Source organism: Gadus macrocephalus, chromosome 13, assembly GCF_031168955.1.
Source record: "Gadus macrocephalus chromosome 13, ASM3116895v1".
Classification (NCBI taxonomy): Eukaryota; Metazoa; Chordata; class Actinopteri; order Gadiformes; family Gadidae; genus Gadus; species Gadus macrocephalus.
The window spans coordinates 11,192,751-11,211,541 of record NC_082394.1 but is presented as its reverse complement, the minus strand read 5'-3'; the positions used below and the strand labels follow the sequence as shown (position 1 = coordinate 11,211,541).

Sequence of the window (18,791 nt, the reverse complement as noted above, 5' to 3'; positions counted from 1 at the left end):
TAGCTTTACTGTGTTAACTACAACCAGACTTAAGTTGTAGTTAAGATGTGGCAATCTATTAATGCCTCAACGATGCAAAGTAAAACACCAGAGCAGTGCTTTGAGGAAACAACCTTTTAAAGTGAACATCTCAGTGTGCATGGACACAGACTTGGATTGAACACGTGCACATGCCACAGGTCCGTATCATGACTCCAGGTCAGGAGAACCAAATCCCAAATCCCTTCAACCTTAATGCTGCCGCTACTGCCCCACATGTTTGAAACATGTACCATCATGTGCCAAATCTGCCGCGGATTAAAGAAGCAGCTCAACGCAGCCAAGCCGCCTCAGCTCCAGCATAGTCCTTTCACTCCATTCTGAATGTCTCTGTTCTACTGCAGACTGGAGGACCAGCACACACGGTTCACGGCATGCAACAAGATTTGTTTTGCCTATTTGATTGTGCCAGGGTGCACTTTGAACTCCTTCACCAACTTGTGGGTCGGATTTTGAACAAAGGTTTTATTCACGCTTAATAATTAAGCCCCACACTTTATGAATGTGTCAGCGGTCATTTGCTTCCCCTTTGAAGGTGCGTAGACATGTTTACTCATCTTGTCCGTCATAAAGAGGAGGAAGAACATAAGTTAGGTCACAGAGCGAGAGAGTAAGACACAAAGCAGAGAGAGCAGAGATAATTCAATTTAAACGATTGTTAAATTAAAAACTGGTACAAAGCGAGGTATAAAAATCGAAAACTTTTTTCTGAACTACTATTGATATACATGTGTATGAATATATAAATATAAATATATAGTATGTTAGGCTTACAAATTTCTTGCAAACATTTACATTTCACATGCAAATGCCGATAGAATATTCATGCACACACACCTTAATTGTGCGTCCTATTCCATGAATATACGATTTATATGACCCTGCTTACATTTATTTCCTTACCCGTCCTCTAATACTCTTACCAGTCAACTGGAATGCATGGTTCTACAGACCCCACATCCTGGATCTGACTTTTAGTTGCAAGCCAAACAACTAGCTTTTTGCTGTCCTAGATGAACATAATTCATTAGGATAACCCTAACCTCACCTCAGAAGCAACCAAGAAGAATCCCCTTGCCTGGTGGGTTTCTATTAACTGATGTGACAATGTTTTGGACAGACAGGGAGGGAGAGAGAGAAGGCTGGGTGGTCTCTGCTATGCGGTATATCAAAGATATACAGTGGATGCATCTCATATTTGCAGCATCTTAATCCAACATAACGTATCCTGGGAAGATTGCCAGCCGAGAGAATTTGCTGACTGTATTTCAGGCTGTTAAATATTCTAAATAAAATGTATGATTCGCTGAGTCCCATTTCTGGCACTGGGATGAAGAGCAAGGGATTCTCCTGCTGATCCAAAAATGTATAGAAATTGTCCTTGTGACATCATCCAAAATAGAGAGAAAAAAGTGTAAGGAGTATAGGGAAACTAGATTTTGTGTATTTGATTAAACCAAGAAGCTCCTTATACTTGCTCCTCAAAAGCCAACGGTCATTGGCTTTGTGTGACGGATAATCTGATGGCCTTTTCCTGCAAAGCCATTCATCCCTAATCGTCATAGGCAACACTGAGCTTTGCAGCACTGAATTCGTTTAAACAAGTTTTTTTCTCCTGCCCTGTCTCTCTCTCCCTCTCTCTCTCTCTCTCTCTCTCTCTCTCTCTCTCTCTCTCTCTCTCTCTCTCTCTCTCTCTCTCTCTCTCTCTCTCTGTAACTGTGTGTGTGTGTGTGTGTGTGTGTGTGTGTGTGTGTGTGTGTGTGTGTGTGTGTGTGTGTGTGTGTGTGTGTGTGTGTCTCTCTCTCCCTCTCTCTCTCTCTCCCTCTCTCTCCCTCTCTCTCTCTCCTCTCATTTCCCATAAATCTCCCTGCTGGATAGTAACAAACGAGGCCAAAGAGGTAAAGAGGCAGATTGCGATAACATTGAAAGGCGGAATAAAAAGGGATCGGCCAATTTATAGTGCTTGTGTTGTGCGTTGATGAGTACACATAAGTCATGCCTCAGTGGCAATGGCTTGTTATGTAACGCAATGCTAACTAGCAATGGAGAGTAGGAGAAGGGGGGAGAGGAGGTGATGTGTTGTTTCAGGGAGAAGACAGGGAGTAAGAGAGCTAGTAAGAAAAAGAGACAGAGCAGACCCAATGCAGACAAGGTCTCTGATGTGCAGCAATTATGTGATGGGTGTGGACTTTACATAAGCTAATGCCTGACAAATAGTAAAGCATGATTTCTTCCCCTCCCCACACCTACACACACACACACACACCCTTATATTTGGCCTTTGTTTGTCCAACAAACTACTTTTTGTCTTTCTTGGCGCGGGGCATAATTGTTGCTATATTTGAGGATGGTTTAATAGACTTGCTGGTCCCACCCATGAATATGATGAAAGGATTGAGGGAAGAGAGCCATGGGCAGTTATTACCATCAATGGCCACTCAAACTGACATGACTGTTGTTCCATTTAGCAGACCCATTTATCCAAAGTGACTTGTATTTGTAGACACATTTGTTGAGCCCTTGAGGAGTAAGGCATCTTGCTCAGGGAAGCACATGGTTTGAAACCCATAGCCCTATCTAATAGTGTAAACTTGCTCCAAATTCATCAAAAAGTGAAACAAAATCTGATTTGTACTGTCCTTCATGTCATAGTATCATTCACTCTTGGGGTAGAAGCTGTACTAAAGGTTTGCCTTCCAGAGACCCGTGTTTAAAGAGCAGGATGCATCTGCTTCTCTTGGCCACTTCACATTTATCTGCCGAGTCAGGGCTGAATCAGCTTTAACTTTGCCACCTTCATTCTTCCTTTCTTATTTTTTTCCTTTCGTTTCACTTTTTGTTGCATTCTTGATTTTCCATCTCATCTCCTTCTCTTTGCAGTCAACAGAGACTATCCACTGATCTTTCTCTTTCAATATCTCTGTATGTCTCATCGACTACATCACTTGTGTTTTGAATACAAGCTTCTACCCAATGGAAATACTCATTAATGCTATTCATACACAGCAGAGCTGCTGTGTGTTTAATAGGCCATGCCTGTCAACACACAATGGCAGTGGAAATGGTACGGCCAGTGTTTTATTAACTATAACATACACAGTCCTCCTCGGGGCTTTGAGTCATCAACAAAACATCTAAATAAACAAGTTATTTCATAACCCTATGATTCTGAGGCCAATGCGCCACATTAATATCACTATTATCATGTTAGGGTAACTGAAGACATTACATAAAGTGTTACATTATGCATGAGTCTCAAAGACCACTTTGTTAGGAATCATATCTGTATATTGGTGAATAAAATGAAAAATGAAAAAAGTATGTAGAGAAAGTATATAGCATGCAGATTGAAGTATGATGATACAATACGAAATCACGTGATGTGATGTGATATTTTTAGGATGGGCCTGTCCATGTGAGCCCCTCAAACAATAGCTGCTGTTTCCCAGCGTGCCTTGGGCCAGCTGTGTGAAGCCTGTCCCTCTATCTTTCCCTCCATCTTAGTTCCTTCTCCTCATGCTCCCTTTCCTCTTCCCTTATTATTGCTTACTAGTTGTACAGAACACAATGATTAATGAATAAAGGATAGAAGTATTCTGTCATTGCTGTATCAGAAGTATGACACAACAATCAAATAGGGACTCACCTTATGCACGTTAACATACTCATATGATGATGATGGCGAACACAAACGCACGCACACACGCACACACACACACACACACACACACACACACACACACACACACACACACACACACACACACACACACACACACACACACACACACACACACACAAACAAAAACACACGAGATTTGCCATTGAGTCACCAGTCAGACCTGATGTGCAGGAATGCTGAAAAACACAAAACACACAGTTCCTCAAAGAATTAAAAATAACCACATGCTGATAATCAGGCATTGACTCATACCAACCGTTGAATACAAAGCATATACTTGAATGATTATTGATTAATTAATACATTTTATGAAGAATCATTTTATTTACAGTGAGATCACCAGTTTATGAAAGCTGATTTAAAGCATGCCAACAACACACAGTATTGTCGACCCGAGGCGCTCTAGGACCCTGTGATGTGATAGGTGTAGCCAGGATATCCCTCATGCCTTGGGGAAACCACAGCGCATGCGTAAACTGTAGACTCAGCAACAGACACACATACATCCAGTGCGTGTGAATGTGAATGAGGTTCGGTAAAACACACGACAACGTTGTACCTGTTTAAAGCGTTCGAGGACGGCGTAAAACCACCGACCAAGTAACCGGATACGTCGACGAGTAATTATATTGACGAAAGTTGGAAAGAAAAATATTTAAAAGTTAAAATACAGCTTAAGTGGACTCCGAAGAAGTGATTCTGTGAGTCTGTGTTTGGAGCGGTGGTGGCAGATTCGAGATGACAACGATGAAGAAGCGGGATTAATACCAAGCGGGATCTTAAGAAGATGAGAATAATACTATCTGCACATTAGTGAACAGCCGGTAAGCCACCTATTTGAAGCGGTCGGTGACCGGGGATGGCTTGATCCCTCCTACACGACCCGTTTTGGGTGAACGCTCACAACGCACTCATGTTCCAGTGGAAGAGAAAGAAAGTTTGCTGCGCTTGACTTGGATATCGTTTTTTATTGCGCTGAACATACACAGACAGCCCTATTTGTTTGTATCATAACAGTAGGCGAGACCACCTGTTTTTGGTGCTTGGAGACTTTTTCCCACCATGTCTAAACCGGGGATAAAGAAAAGCCACTGGACCTCCAGGGTGAGGGACTGCGCGTTGGTGAAGGATGCCCGCGGGGAGCTCGGCGTGCCCCTCCTCGGGGGCGCGGAGAACGGGGAGTTTGCGACCATCGGACGACTGGACCAGGACGTCGTGGTTTACCACACTGGGAAACTAATCGAAGGGGAGTTGCTACTGGAGGTGGAGAACCTGTCCATATCCGGATTGCCTTTGTACGACCTGCACACCGTGATAAAAAATTGTAAAGGTCCCGTCAGGCTGAAAACTGTCAGTCAAGGTAAGACGTGAAACAGGAGACACAAGCACACCTCTGTCTCCATTACACCTGATTCGCCCTTTTTGAAAAGTCATTTATTTGGATTATGTCATATTTTTTAAATACAAACATTAAAGTATGCCAACTCATGGTTTTGATGCTGAATACCAGTATTAGGGACCTAGGTTAAAATGATTAGACAGACGCTTCTTTACATTGCCCAGACTCTAGCAGTCAAGTGATGATACTGTGTAGCCAGGTAATGAGTTGTATCCGTTTCCGTAAGTCCCCGATATGTTGTTATTGTTGCGGTCGTCATCGTTGGGTTTTATCCCAGTGGAAAACTAATGGATAACAGGTTCTCGTCACTGTGGTCGGACTGTGCAGTTCATGGTCAGCTTTGCTCGGCACGGTCTTGCGGTTTGACACTGAAGTGCCTGACAGACACCCAGCGTGACAGGCAGGCTGCCGGGGCCGATGGGACGCAGCTGGGTCCTCAGCCATGCTTTACTTCAGGATCCACGGTGGTACTGGCAGATAGAAGAACAGTTTCTCTTCTAGGTCAGTTTCACACATCTCTAAGCATGTGAAGATCAGCTGGCTGAGACAAGATCCGGGACATTTTCTAAGCACTATCACAGCTCTGAATGTATTTTGATCATCCTATTAAATATTTATGGATAAATCATGATGCAGAAACTATGGGAAGTAGGCCTTATCAGTTACCTTTCTTGATTTCCTTCAATGATGCTCTTCCTTCTTCTCCACTTTACAATGAGTCTAGACACTGAGTTAAACTAATTCAGTCTGGGATAATCCGTCGCCTGGAGGGCCTACTATGGTTTTACCAGGATCGACTTGGCGCCTTTCCAGGCTTTTCCTTAGGACATATTTTCCTGGGTGACATTATCAAGGTGTGATGAGCCGCTCCATGATTAGATCCCATTTCAATTGTTTGAGTAATTAATGCTGACTGGGAGTTCCCGGCTCTAGCCCCCCCCCCCCCCCCCCCAACCCTAATTGGGAAAAAATTCTCTGCAAATTCGAGCCATCTGTACAATCATAGTGGCCAAATCTCTACCGTGGCATCGTCTTTTCTTCAGACCTAATGAAGCCGGCTAAGGTGATTTATTGGCACAATGAATGGTTAGCTCACTGCGATTCTGTAGACCGCCAGCTTGAGAAAGAGCGTTGAAAAGTGTCCAGTCAGAGGTTTTTGATACTCCCCCAGTGAAGGTAGCAGACTCCATCTCTCTCCTCACCCACTTAAATGCTAGGGAGCAACAGGAAGAGAAAGGAGGGGAAAATATTCATATCGGTATCAATAGTTAAGATGAATTTTGTCCAAAATTCACAGATTCTCGCCATCTTTTTTCCTCACAGACAGACAGACAGACAGAGGAATTTGTCGTATTACACAGACAGAGATTTGTTGTATTACACAGATAAGAGTCTCTCACCGATACTATCCCACTGATAGTAATGTTTGCATATGGTTTCAGTGGGACTGGCATAGACAAATCAGTCCATGTTCTGGTTCCCACACCTGCGCATAGGGCCAGCAGTCTGGTATTGACCTCAACACACTTTTATTTACAAACAAAATGGATTGATGAAAATATTCAACTGAGTAACTCGAGTCTGAATGGACCGTTGGCGTCAGTCTTCAGAAGTATCCTTATGCCCAAAAGGTTTACTGACTATCTTAATCACTCGCTGACTAGACAAACATTCAACTTCTCCAGAATGACGTGATGTTGGGCTGCTTCTTGCCCCTTCTAGTCCTCCGTCTGTCTGCCCTCATCAGAAGAGTTATCAGCCTAGTGGGGATTCAGTCTTTTTTCAATTTGTTGCAGCAGTGCATCATGGTGATTAACAATGACGTGACTGGGTATACTGGCTCTACTTTTCCGGAGTTGTTTTATTTGCATACGGTAGCAATAGTAGCTGACCGGTCCTACCCCTTTAAATGAACCGCACTGTGTTTACTCTGGGCCGCTGGGTTTACACGTTTTTCTGCGCGTCTGCATCTTTGTGATGTGTATAGTTTGATTCTGCCTGTGTGTGTGTGTGTTTGATTTTTGTTTATCTGTGTCTTTTTGCGTGTATGGGGTTGTGGTTCCTGGCATGCATGCATGTGGAAGTGTTTATTTCCCTCCCTCTCTGCAGGAAGTCAGACAAGCCTCTTTCCTCCTCCACCTTTGCGTTGTGTCGGAGCTCACAGCAGCTCTGCTTCCTCTCCTCTGCACGGCTCCAGGGGAACTCTGCTCTTCATTTTACGTGTGGAAAGTGTGTGTTTTTCTGTGTGTGTGTGTGTGTGTGTGTGTGTGTAAACAGGATGGAGGAAATGTAAGTTTATTTATTTTCTATTTCCATAGTTTTCAAGGCCACGCCCTGAAGTGACTTGGAGTGATTTATTGATGCATTATGAGTTTATTTCGTGCTCCCCATTTGGGGATCCCCCAGGGCCAGAGGAGAACGAAACAAAACATACTTGGTTTCCCCAGGAACTATCTGGCGTGTCCGGTGAGACAATTTGGTGTGTCCCCAGAAAATATCAGCGTTTCCCCCAGAAACTGACTGGTATGCCCCCAGAAAATAACTCATGTGTCCCATGAAAGTATCTGAATTTCTCCCAGAAACAATCTGGTGTGGGCCCAGAAACGATCTGGAGTGTCCCCAGCAACAATCTGGTGTATCCCAATTAACCATCTGGTTTGGGCCTAGAAACTATCTTGGGTGCATTGGACACTTTTAAAGTGGGACTCGTCAATTTTGGTTCTTGTGAGGAATGCTTGTCTAGTCTTATCTGTTAATCTTCAGTCAGCTACAATAACAAGAACAAAGCTGACTTATTTATGGCCTATACTCAAGAAGTGGAGAAGTCGGGACATCCTTGTTCCATTTCCTTTCATTGTTAAAGTCCTGTTGTCCTTCCTTCATATCGCTTTACTACCTCATTAATAGAACAAACTGCAGTCTCTGACTTTATAGACTAGATTTTATAATTACAAACAACTCAACAGTTTTTGAAATATTCGGATGGAATTTGATACATCACCTCCTTATTTTTTAAAGAAGGAGTGAGCTTTGCGTTTCCACAGAAGAGGGCATAACCTACAACCATACCGGGCCCGTCTCACACTGCCTCGTCCTTCTGGGCACAGACTGAAGCTGGTGTGTGCAGTGTTTCCCACAGACCAAGGACCAATGTGTGGTGCGGGGGGGTGGCAGCGCGCACGGCGGCACAGGCGCAGCACGGCGACGCGACCGTCAGTGAGTGTGCATGTAACTCCGCGTTTACATGCGGACACATCTGATTCGCATAGATGTCGAAGAACAGCTCAATCGGAATAGAAAAGTATCATATATATACACCTCAATCGGTTCGGAATACAATTCTATGCGGAATAGAATAGGTGGTGTAGTCCGCTATAAATACTTCCGATTAGTTTGGGGTTTAACTTGGAGCAGCTGCAGTAGTTCGCAATTGGTCCACTCCGTCTGTACTTTAATGCACACCGAACATTACCGCTGTCAAGGAAATTGAATTTATTGCCTGATTCACGTCTTTGATATTATCACTCCGTAGTAGTTAAAGTAGTCCGGTAACTTATCAACCCCAGCGTGTCCGGTTGCTAAGCGACGGGTGACATCGGTGGGTTCATGTGTTAGTGTATCGTGGCTCTCGCTACGTGTGTGTGTGTGTGTGTGTGTGAATGACAGGGAGAACAAGTGCTATGCAGAGATGAATGGACGGAACGATTTTTAGATTTCCAAATCGCGTTATTGAAAAAAAAATATATCTTTTTTTTTTTTAATACAAAAAAAAAAAAAAAGACAGAATCAATTCGTGGCGCTCGATGTTGATTCTGTGGCGCCGCGCCACACAATGGTCTATGTATGGGAATCACTGGTGTGTGTGTGTGTGAGAAGTATTGGTGTGTGTGAGAAGTATTGGTGTGTGTGAGAAGTATTGGTGTATGTTTGAAGTATTGGTGTGTGTTTGGGTCTGTGAACGATTTGAAGTGGAGCCGGGCCCCCGATGGAAGTCACGCCGAGACACACTTATGCCTTTGGCGGGCACCCTGGAAGTAGGGCGATGGCAGTGGGAGAGACTAAGGATATATAAGGAAACGGTAAGAACAGGCCTAGTTGCAGGGCAGCGCTTTTTATTTTTTAACAAAAGGTCTGCTTCGACCCTGTCTATTATGGAGTTCTGGATCTCAAATGAAGGCTTCTGCTTCCTAACTACCGGATACGGCTTAAGAGCTCATAGCATTATTTTGAGGATCATTTGTGGACATTAAAACGATTTGTCGGCGCTCCTCAACCAGTAAAGACTGTATCCTCTGGGTTGTGCTACACAAGGCTGAACTGTAAAGCAAACTGGATGCCGTGTGTTTCGGTTCCTGTTGAGTAAGATTTCTACCTAACCCCATTGCTTCCCCTCCCCTGATTGGTCAACGTTAAAGCCAATCACGGTTGTTCATCAACTGATTTCCCCTGATGTCATTGCATCGCACAAATCAAAACAAACTGAAAACAAAGTGGTCGTGGTTCTCTGGGGACCTGAACCAGGCTAATTATCACCCTGGCTCTGAGGAACTCGTCATCATCCTCTTGTGCTTTTTAGTCACGGTCTGGCTCTCTAGTCTGATAACACAAATCCCATTAAGTTGAGTCCATCGCCTACGAAGAATGTGAAGATATGTTTGGGGTTTTGTGGGCCGTATTGTCCTGATTTAAGAGGATTTAGAGGATGAGTCTATTGTCTGCCGGTACATGCACAGAATTCATCAGCTACACACACACACACACACACACACACACACACACACACACACACACACACACACACACACACACACACACACACACACACACACACACACACACACACCCTTGTGACACTTGCTCGCTCTGCCATTCAAAGGGCTCGATGAGTGACCTGTTGGTGACTTGGCGGGCGGTTATGGATGACAGCCCCACAAAGAGTTGTAGAGTGTATTGTGTGGCTGGTGGTTGTGGTGGCCACCGGGGCAGTTGGGGTGGTGTGCAAAGATAGGAAAGGACTGGACTTGAATATAATTAATACAGATAGTGTCATATTGTGTAAGTGCTTATATCTAGTTAATGAGCATCCCTTCAGACATATTTTTTTTGTACAGGAATAGTTTTCCTGACTGTTGCATATCTGGCATGTTGTTAGCGCAAATGCCGGTAGTATACATTACATTCTATTTGCGGCTAATTTTTTTTTTATAACCTCATATTTTTACGAGCCAGACTTCCTGTATGCGTGTGGCATCATTATTTTGCACAATGCCTTTTTTCACAATGGCTCTACTTGTCATTACCTCCATGGTGGCCATCTGGAAATACAGGTGGATGTGGTCAAGATCAGCGGTGGAGCGCCTCGGATTGAGAAAGCATGTGTTGCTCAAAACCGCTTCTGGAAACGGCTGTACCAGCGAACGGCTTCAGTCACCGCATGATGATACCTGGCATGGCATCATCAGCTTTGTAGGCGTGTTGTACTTCCATCATGCAGTATTAGAAACCCACCTAAAACAACATCGCCCAGAAGTACGTCATATACCTCCCCAATTCCCATTGTGTGCTCTCGGTATCTGTAACATGATCTGTGTCACTGTAATACCCTTTATACACCCACTTTTGATTGATATGCAGGTTTTTTAAACACAGTGATATTAGTTTTCCTATTATGACAATGGCTGTACATTTGGGGCCTTTGATCTTCTTTGCTTTTGGCTCTATCAAATGTTGGACTGAGAGCAGGGCATGTGGGCGAGCTGCATCATCAACGCAGTAATCAACACTATAATGGAGGTGGAGATCCCAGGACTGGCTGGAACAGACAACACTTAAATGTTTTATTTTTTTTATGTTTTAGTAATGGGTTGTGTTCAAGCACGTTTCCCACTATGGGTAGAAGTGTGTGTGTGTGTGCGTGTGCGCCCACAGAGGTTGAACAGTGGAACAGCTGAGCATACGAAGGTCAGTTCTGATATTAAAAGGAACAATAGGCTTCGACTCCCTCCCCTCTTTCTCTCTTTTCCTCTCTTTGTTTTTTTAAATCAATCTGTTCACTCGTCTCCTTTGCTCCAGTTCAGTAATGAGCTGCAGGCCTCAATTAACAGATAGTGGGGGTGAAAATGAAAAGTCAGCTGAGTGATCTTAATTGGACCGGTGGTGACTAATTAGCCGAGACAGGAAAAGTAATCTGGTGATGCATCAGTCTTGTTGGCGGCCATCTTCTCACGTCCTCATTGTTTAGGCAGTTGGATAATGTTGGCGCCTATTCTTCTGATCCGTGTGACCAGTGTGACCTCCCCCCGCCCCCCCCCCCACATACATTGCTATGCTGCATTGTTATCATTCTTAACACTTTAGTCTTTTTATTTTTGGAGCACATAGAGCCTAAACCTTTTGATTCAACCGAAGCGAACGAATGCTACTGGTGATGCTTAAACTGTTCACCCTTAGCTCCCGTCAAATTCTACCCTTCGTTTCAAACAGGATGTAATCTGGTTAACTTCTGGACGTGTCCTATTCACATGGTTCGGAAAATGTTAAGATATACAGAGATTTAAATTTAAAGCCATTAACTTTTTAATTTATTTTGTACCGTCAAGGTCTTTTTACTTTCTTTTCCAACAATCAAGAAACAAGCATTCAGGTATACTTCCAGATATTTTCCCCCTCCCCATATCCCCGCTCCAACAGAACCATACCCCTCTTGCACCATCGTTTCAGCATTCAATAATCGATTTACCTCCTTTTTGTTGTGGTGCCGTCTTTTATTCATGTACCCATCTTCGCTCTGCACCCTGTCTGGATCCGTTCACAGTGGATTTGACATGCTGTTGTTGACTCACTCTCCATCTTTCTTCTCCTTTGCAGTTGGTATAAATTAGCACTACTGTGATGTTCTGATAATGTTACCATCCCTCACATAGCTGTTTCTTCTTTACTCCACCCGTTTGGGGGAGTATTTGCATCTTGCCGCCTGTTGGGTCCAAGGAGCATGAGGTCCTGTAGGCCCGAGTTGGGGTGAAACTATTTACCACTTGATTAAACACTGCTCCTAAGAGATCATAGAAGGGCCAAGGATCGTTCCCTCGCTCTCTCTCCGTCTCTCTCCTATATTTCCATCTGACTCAAACTTTCGTGCTCCACCTCTCACACACAAATGCACTCATAACCCGCTTGCTGAATATTCATTCTCCACAATACAACGGCTAAATGGATACTGAGACCTACTCGTACTCTTCTGGTTTGGGTATTATCAGACGAAATGCAAGCACATCTCCAACTCGACCAAGATACAGACGTTGTACCCTGTTCTTCTTCTGCAGCCGCTCCGGCTTGGGAATGCTGTGTTTATATAGCTGGGATTCAGAAGGGCTCTGTGTTTGTCTCTCTCAGGTGTCTGGACTGCGTCACTGGCAGGTTTGCGACAGAGAAACACTGTGGTAACGGAGCAGATGTCCACTGGCTTGCCCGTCATATCACATCCCGTCTTCTTCTCCTTCAGTTCCCTTCTTTTTGTTAATGAAAGGCTCAGTGCCTTCGTTCAAAACATAGAGGGACGTGACTGAAGAACCACAGTCGTTTGTTTTCTCTGTGAACTGTGTGGCAAGATAAGCTGGAGGTGGGCCTCTATGATTTGTTGATGGAAAAGTAGCTTTTGTATTATTTTTTTAAGTTGCTCTGAAATTGCTTCGCCGTGATGAATGCATGCCCTGACGTTCACCAACGCGGCTCACACAGCCTATCCAATGAACACACCATCGCCACGGATGAGAGGGGTGGTGCTTATTGTCAAACAGAAGTCACCTCCACCACCTATTGTGGAATCTAACGCACGCACGCACGCGCACACACTCCCGAGTCATCTATTATCTTAAAGACTTCCATCACACACGTCCGACTTTGTCTGTTTCCTGCTGCTGAGTTCCAGAGCTCTTAAATTAGACAAGAAGTCTGATTTCCCTGTAGGGTTTGTCGGGCTCCTGGCTCCAACCCTACTAAGACGAGTTAAAGACATGGACAGACAAAGACCTAGACAGATGTAGAGACGTATTATCTATATTTTCTTTTTCACTCCTATTTTAATGCAAGTTTTCTTGAGAGGTGTAGAATCAGAGGAGTGGGCATTTGTCTTTTTTGCTGAGTCAGTATAGATTGCAACGTCTTTGTGCCGGTTAGTATCCGCTTGCATTCTCCAATGTATTATTTCAAAGGCTGATATTGTATATGGGAAAAAAACAAGGCAGCCCTGCTGATATAGACTCCCTCCATACCACCCAGGGCTGTACAGTGCGACAGTTTTAATCGCATTTGCTATTAAAATATATAACGTGCGAAGATAAATACAAGTCCACTCGCACCGGTGCGAAAGGGTGAGAAGGACCCGTGCCGAAAAAAAATACGTCTTTCTGTAAGACTTTCAATGGCACTGCTAAGCGTGAGTGTGTGGGAGCATGATGGGAGCGATGCATGTAGGGAAATGTATTTTGAATTATAGGCTCGCCAGTTCCGCTGAACTACTAAAAAACGACATTTCCCGAACATGAAGGAACAGGAAGAGGCTTTGTAACGGTCGCGGGAAATTCACTTTTTAAGCAAAACAGAAAAATGAAAAGGTATTTCAATGTATTCGGAAGTTCTTCTTCATCAAATAAAGATGGAAACTTGGAAAAAAATCCACGTATGGAAGAGATTGACTCGGCGACCACAAGCACGGAACCGGCACCTTTGGACGAAGCCGACTCCGCCCATGACTCTGTCTCGGCCAACGGGAAAACTGACAGGTTTAATCCCCAGTGGTTATAAACGTTCAATTGGCTCCAATCCAAGAAGTCTATGTTTTGTAAATATTGCCTCAAGGCAGGGGAAAGGACATCAGAGGTTAATAAATAAGTGTTTGTTAAATTTGTAATAATTACTTAATTTTGTTGAATGTGTTCACCACTTCTGGCTGCTGATGTTTTAAAAGAGGCTCTCATAGTCACTTTACAATTTAATATGTTCATTGTCACTTTGCTGTTGTTAAATTTGTTCATATTGTGTTACTTTTGTATATACACGTCCTATTTTGTTCATATAGTTATATCTGAATAATTTCTATTTTTTTTACTATAGTATGTGTGCTACCAAAATTATTTTTGTGCTACTGAATTTTTATGCTTGCTAGCACCAGTGCTACCATTTTAAAAAGTAAGCGTACAGCCCTGCCACCTAAGATAGGGCTGCTCAGAGGAAGAAGGCCAGTGGAAATAGAGGGCCCCACTCTCTAAAATCATTAGAAGGTAGTGTGGACATCTGTTCATTAACGATAAACAATATTGTCTTGGCTCTGGATTTGCACCACACACACACACACACACACACACACACACACACACACACACACACACACACACACACACACACACACACACACACACACACACACACACACACACACACACACACACACACACACACACACACACACACACACACACACACACACACATATGCGCATTCACATTAGCAATCTTATCAAAGATTAGCAGCTGGTCAAGTTGAATAACCAGCTCAAAGTCCTTTTCCCTCTCTCGCTCCTTCCCCTTTTGTTGTTCCTCTGCACTGGTTCACAATCCTTCATCAGGGCTCTCCTCTCCCTCCCCGTCTGCATCCATCTCCAGCGTGTCACTTCATCCTTCCCTCCATTGTCTCCCTCTAACCTCTTTTCCCGGTTGACATTTACAAGAATCTGCATGGACTGTGTGGTAGTATTATTCTTCTAGTCATATTGTTTGTAGTAAATAGTTTGAGTATTTTTTTATTTATTAAAGTCCACATTAGTGTTTTTAGTTGATGCATTGTTTTCAGTGACCCCAGGCAGCAGTAGTGATTGGGAGTCAGGGGGGGGGGGGGGGGGGGGTCACATTGATTGACAGCCTGCTGCAGGTGAAGCTGTTCACCTACACCTGCTTGTTGTTGGTATGGGTTTTTGTGTTTACGTTGTATGAGCTCTGTATACATCCGATCTATTCCATATTTGATCTCCCTCTCACGCTGTGTTCAAATAGCCTCTGGCCTCTGGCATCTGGCTGTAATATTTATTCTATCCGAAGATGAGCAAACTGTATTGAAAGTGTTGGCAGCATTGATACGTGCCCATATGGGAAATCAAAGTATTTGTTGTTGAGGCAGGTCAATTTTATTCTTCATATAGCAAATTTACAATAAAGAGAAAAATATAGAGATAATTGAAAATCAACGCAGTATAGTATAATGTATAATGGCTTTTTAGATTTAAAAATAATGTCGCTTTGTGCATTTTATCTTGTATTTCATTTGAATGCTTTCTATTGAAGTTTGTGTTCATTTGTGTTTGCTTAATTACCACACTGGAGCATGAGTGGCGTTGGTGACATTTTCCTTCCTCTGTTCCCCACTGGTCATGGCCTTCTTGTAGTAAGGGGGCACTAGCAATCTTTCCTCAGCCACTGCATTTATGTGTATCCAATTCTTACCGTTTGCATACGAGGACAAAGGTCGGGAACCATAGATAAAAAGACAAATGTCGGGAACAAGTGCTCCAGGCTAGACTCCAACCACAGTGCCAGTGCGTCGTTCTCCACGCCTCCTTGTTTTCTACCCTTGCCCAGCCAGTCCTACCATCTCCCCCGGTGGAGGCGGAATCCTACCCAGCCAGTCGGGGCCGTTCCCCTAGTCCCCCGTCACTCCCTGCAGTCAGTAGTCTCTGGTGGAGGTGGTGGTGCAAACAAGGCTGCTCTGTTGGCTGAGGTTAACCGGAACACAGAAGGACTCCATCCGTTCTGCTCTCATCTGTTCTACCCCCTGGCGTACAGCGACTGTCTCGCACCAGTAGTGTACTGTTTATGAAGAGGGACGGTAGGCAACTACTAGGCACACAGCAGTTCAGTTATATTCCCGGATACTACACTTATGAATTGAAATGGATCAATTTAGCCAATCAACTGTTATATAATACACTGCTCGGGTGCACTGTGGGAATACCTGAGATAGGGGTGTGTGTGTGTGTGTGTGTGTGTGTGTGTGTGTGTGTGTGTGTGTGTGTGTGTGTGTGTGTGTGTGTGTGTGTGTGTGTGTGTGTGTGTGTGTGTGTGTGTGTGTGTGTGTGTGTGTGTGATCAAAATGGTGTCCCAAGCTTATGCATGTTCGGAATATTTGTTTGTGTGTTTGCAGACACCAGGTTCTTATGGCAGAGTTGTCAGACTGGTTGGGGTGAAACCGCCGCAGCATAGTTCCTTTTATAGCTTTGAACAGGTGAACTGGGCGGAGCTCTCCACCTGAATGCCTCACCAGCTTGTGAGGCAAATACTGTTCATCCCTATGACAACAAGGAAATGCCATTTTTTTCACGCTCTTCTCTCTAGTCTAGAATAAAAATGTCGATCCTAAACTTCTCGGTTTAACCTTGAAAAAGTAGTCGATTCATTTGAAAGGGCCAGAATTCTGCCATGCGAAGCAATTATAAACTTTTGATAATCCATACAGTCACAGTTGGTTGTACTTTTATACAAGGTCAACAGTGGACGAAGATCTGTTGTTCTCTCCCTCTCTCTTTCCCTCTCTCTCTCTTTTTAGTGTGTGTAAATGTTGTCCGAGGAGATTGAAATCAGGTGGCCCTTTGGTTGCCATAGCAGTTGGGTCGGAATCCTGAGGGTTCCACAGCCCCAAGATAAACACTATTAGTGTTAGCGGGATAGCTTCAGTCTTCCAATGCCACAGAGAGATCTGCTAGCCTCCTCTTTGTTTGGACAGACAACACTGCTCACATATCACTGCAGAATTATCTCGAAATCCGACACTTGCTTCATTGTTTTCAAACAATGGTTTGACACGCCAGCAATATGGAAGTGGCAGTTGATCAGCCTAAAGCATTTTGTCATGATAAAGAATCGTGCACCATTCCTCCATTCCATAATGAGGAACAAATGATTTGTATTCTTCTATATATTCCAAAGCAATGCGAGATATGAGATTGACAGTGATGTTATCACCGGCATCCACACTAGGCGCTGGCCTACTCCTGACCTCTTCCCAACCCCCTCACAGAGTAGGGAGTGGAGTTGGCATGGAGAAGTGTCTGGAGCTGATCTAACTTTCATCAAGCATGTGGGAATATTAAGGAAAAATCATCCAAGCGGTGATGGGCTTTGAACTGCAACCCAGCTGCATTGGTAAATGCTATGTTAATGTTTGACAGGGATGGGTTAAGCACATTCAAGTAACACAGTTTCGGTGGACTGAATAACGTCATAGTAATTATGTCATAGCTTTGCAGACGTTTTTTCTGCTCTAAATGTCGGCTCCATCATTTGATTGGAACTCTCTGCTAGTCATTGTGTCTCTGGTGAGTGAGTCGGCTTCAAATATGTTCCAGGGCTCACTCTGGGCAGGCCCCCCCCCCTCAACCCTTTTGGTCCCATGTCCCCATGTTAAGGCCCCGATGTCGGTGTCCTCTTTAAGAGTAACAATGTGTTCCTGAAGTGCCGTTTGACCAAACCAGTCCAGTGAAAGTCAGACAAGTCGGAACAGCAACGTGTGCCCCTTAAGAATGGGAGGGTAATGCATTTTTAGGGGTGGTGATCCTAGCATAAACTCCTCCCTCTTCAGGGCTTATATTGCAGCCATGCATACTAGTAAACACGCGTGTATTTTTCATACCAGCTCATTGAGTTCATTTACTGATGGGAGTCTGTCAGCCTGGCGTGGTAGGACTGGGGGGTCATCTTGGTACAGCCACTCACTCTATTAATAGTAGAGGCTCTTAAACCTAGAGAGAGTGTGGGTCTGAATAAGTGCTGTGGTGGAGATGCATTAAGTGCTTCACTGCAGATGTTTTATTGACGAGAATGCTTTGTTAGGCTTGTGTGTTTGAATAATGGTTCATCTTCCCAAGCGTCTTGTGAGGTAGCCTATTTTTGGCCTTTGGGTCCAGACGGTCCTTGTTGTCCCTTGTGTCTTCCATTCGCAATTTCGTCTTCAAGTCCTTTATTGTGATTTCCTTTTTAAAAACACAATAAATCAACGGATTGATGTCCCCCAGAGCAGGATCTCTCCTATTGGCAGCTTTTTACATCCTCCTCTTCCTCCTCTTCTTTATCTTACCATCAATGTCGCCACCAGCAATCCCTCCTCCATCTCTGTTATCTCCTCTGTCATCATCCTTCTGGGTTTCTGTGGGGGAAATGAGAATAGCTGCGAGGACATGGAGTCATGGGAGGCTCTCTCTCTAGTGCGCCCCCTTCTAAGGCAGTGTGGAGAGTTGGGGTGTTGAACCCAAGAGCAGGGAGGATGAGGATAGTCCTGAGGCTACAAAAGGCTGTGATTACCTAATTAACTGATTAGCACTGGGTCACGCCCACATTGTTCCCTCTCTCCCTCTCTCTCTCTGGAGATTTTGCTCACCTCATACTGGATGATTGAGCAATCTGAATGACTCCCCTCTCCCTCCCCCCCCAAAATCCATCTGATTTTCATAGCTTCATGGCCTCACGAATCCATGGCCTCATGTCTTCATGGCCTAATGTCCTCATGGCCTCATGTCTTCAGGGCCTCATGTCTTCATGGCGTAATGCTTTTATGGCCTCATGGCTTCATGTCTTCATGGCATTATGGCCTCATGTCTTCATTACTTCATGGCTTCATGCTTCATGTCTT

General features: G+C 44.1%; 1 protein-coding gene across 1 annotated transcript in view; it reads left to right on the top strand.

Annotated features, from left to right (window-relative positions):
• Window positions 1–4,191: 4,191 nt before the first annotated feature.
• Window positions 4,192–18,791, top strand: part of magi1b (membrane associated guanylate kinase, WW and PDZ domain containing 1b) — a 108,636-nt gene continuing 94,036 nt past the window's right edge. Inside the window, 1 exon segment of the mRNA XM_060070114.1 lies at window positions 4,192–5,081. Within this exon segment, the coding sequence (XP_059926097.1) occupies window positions 4,784–5,081 (298 nt within the window). The 5' untranslated portion in view covers window positions 4,192–4,783.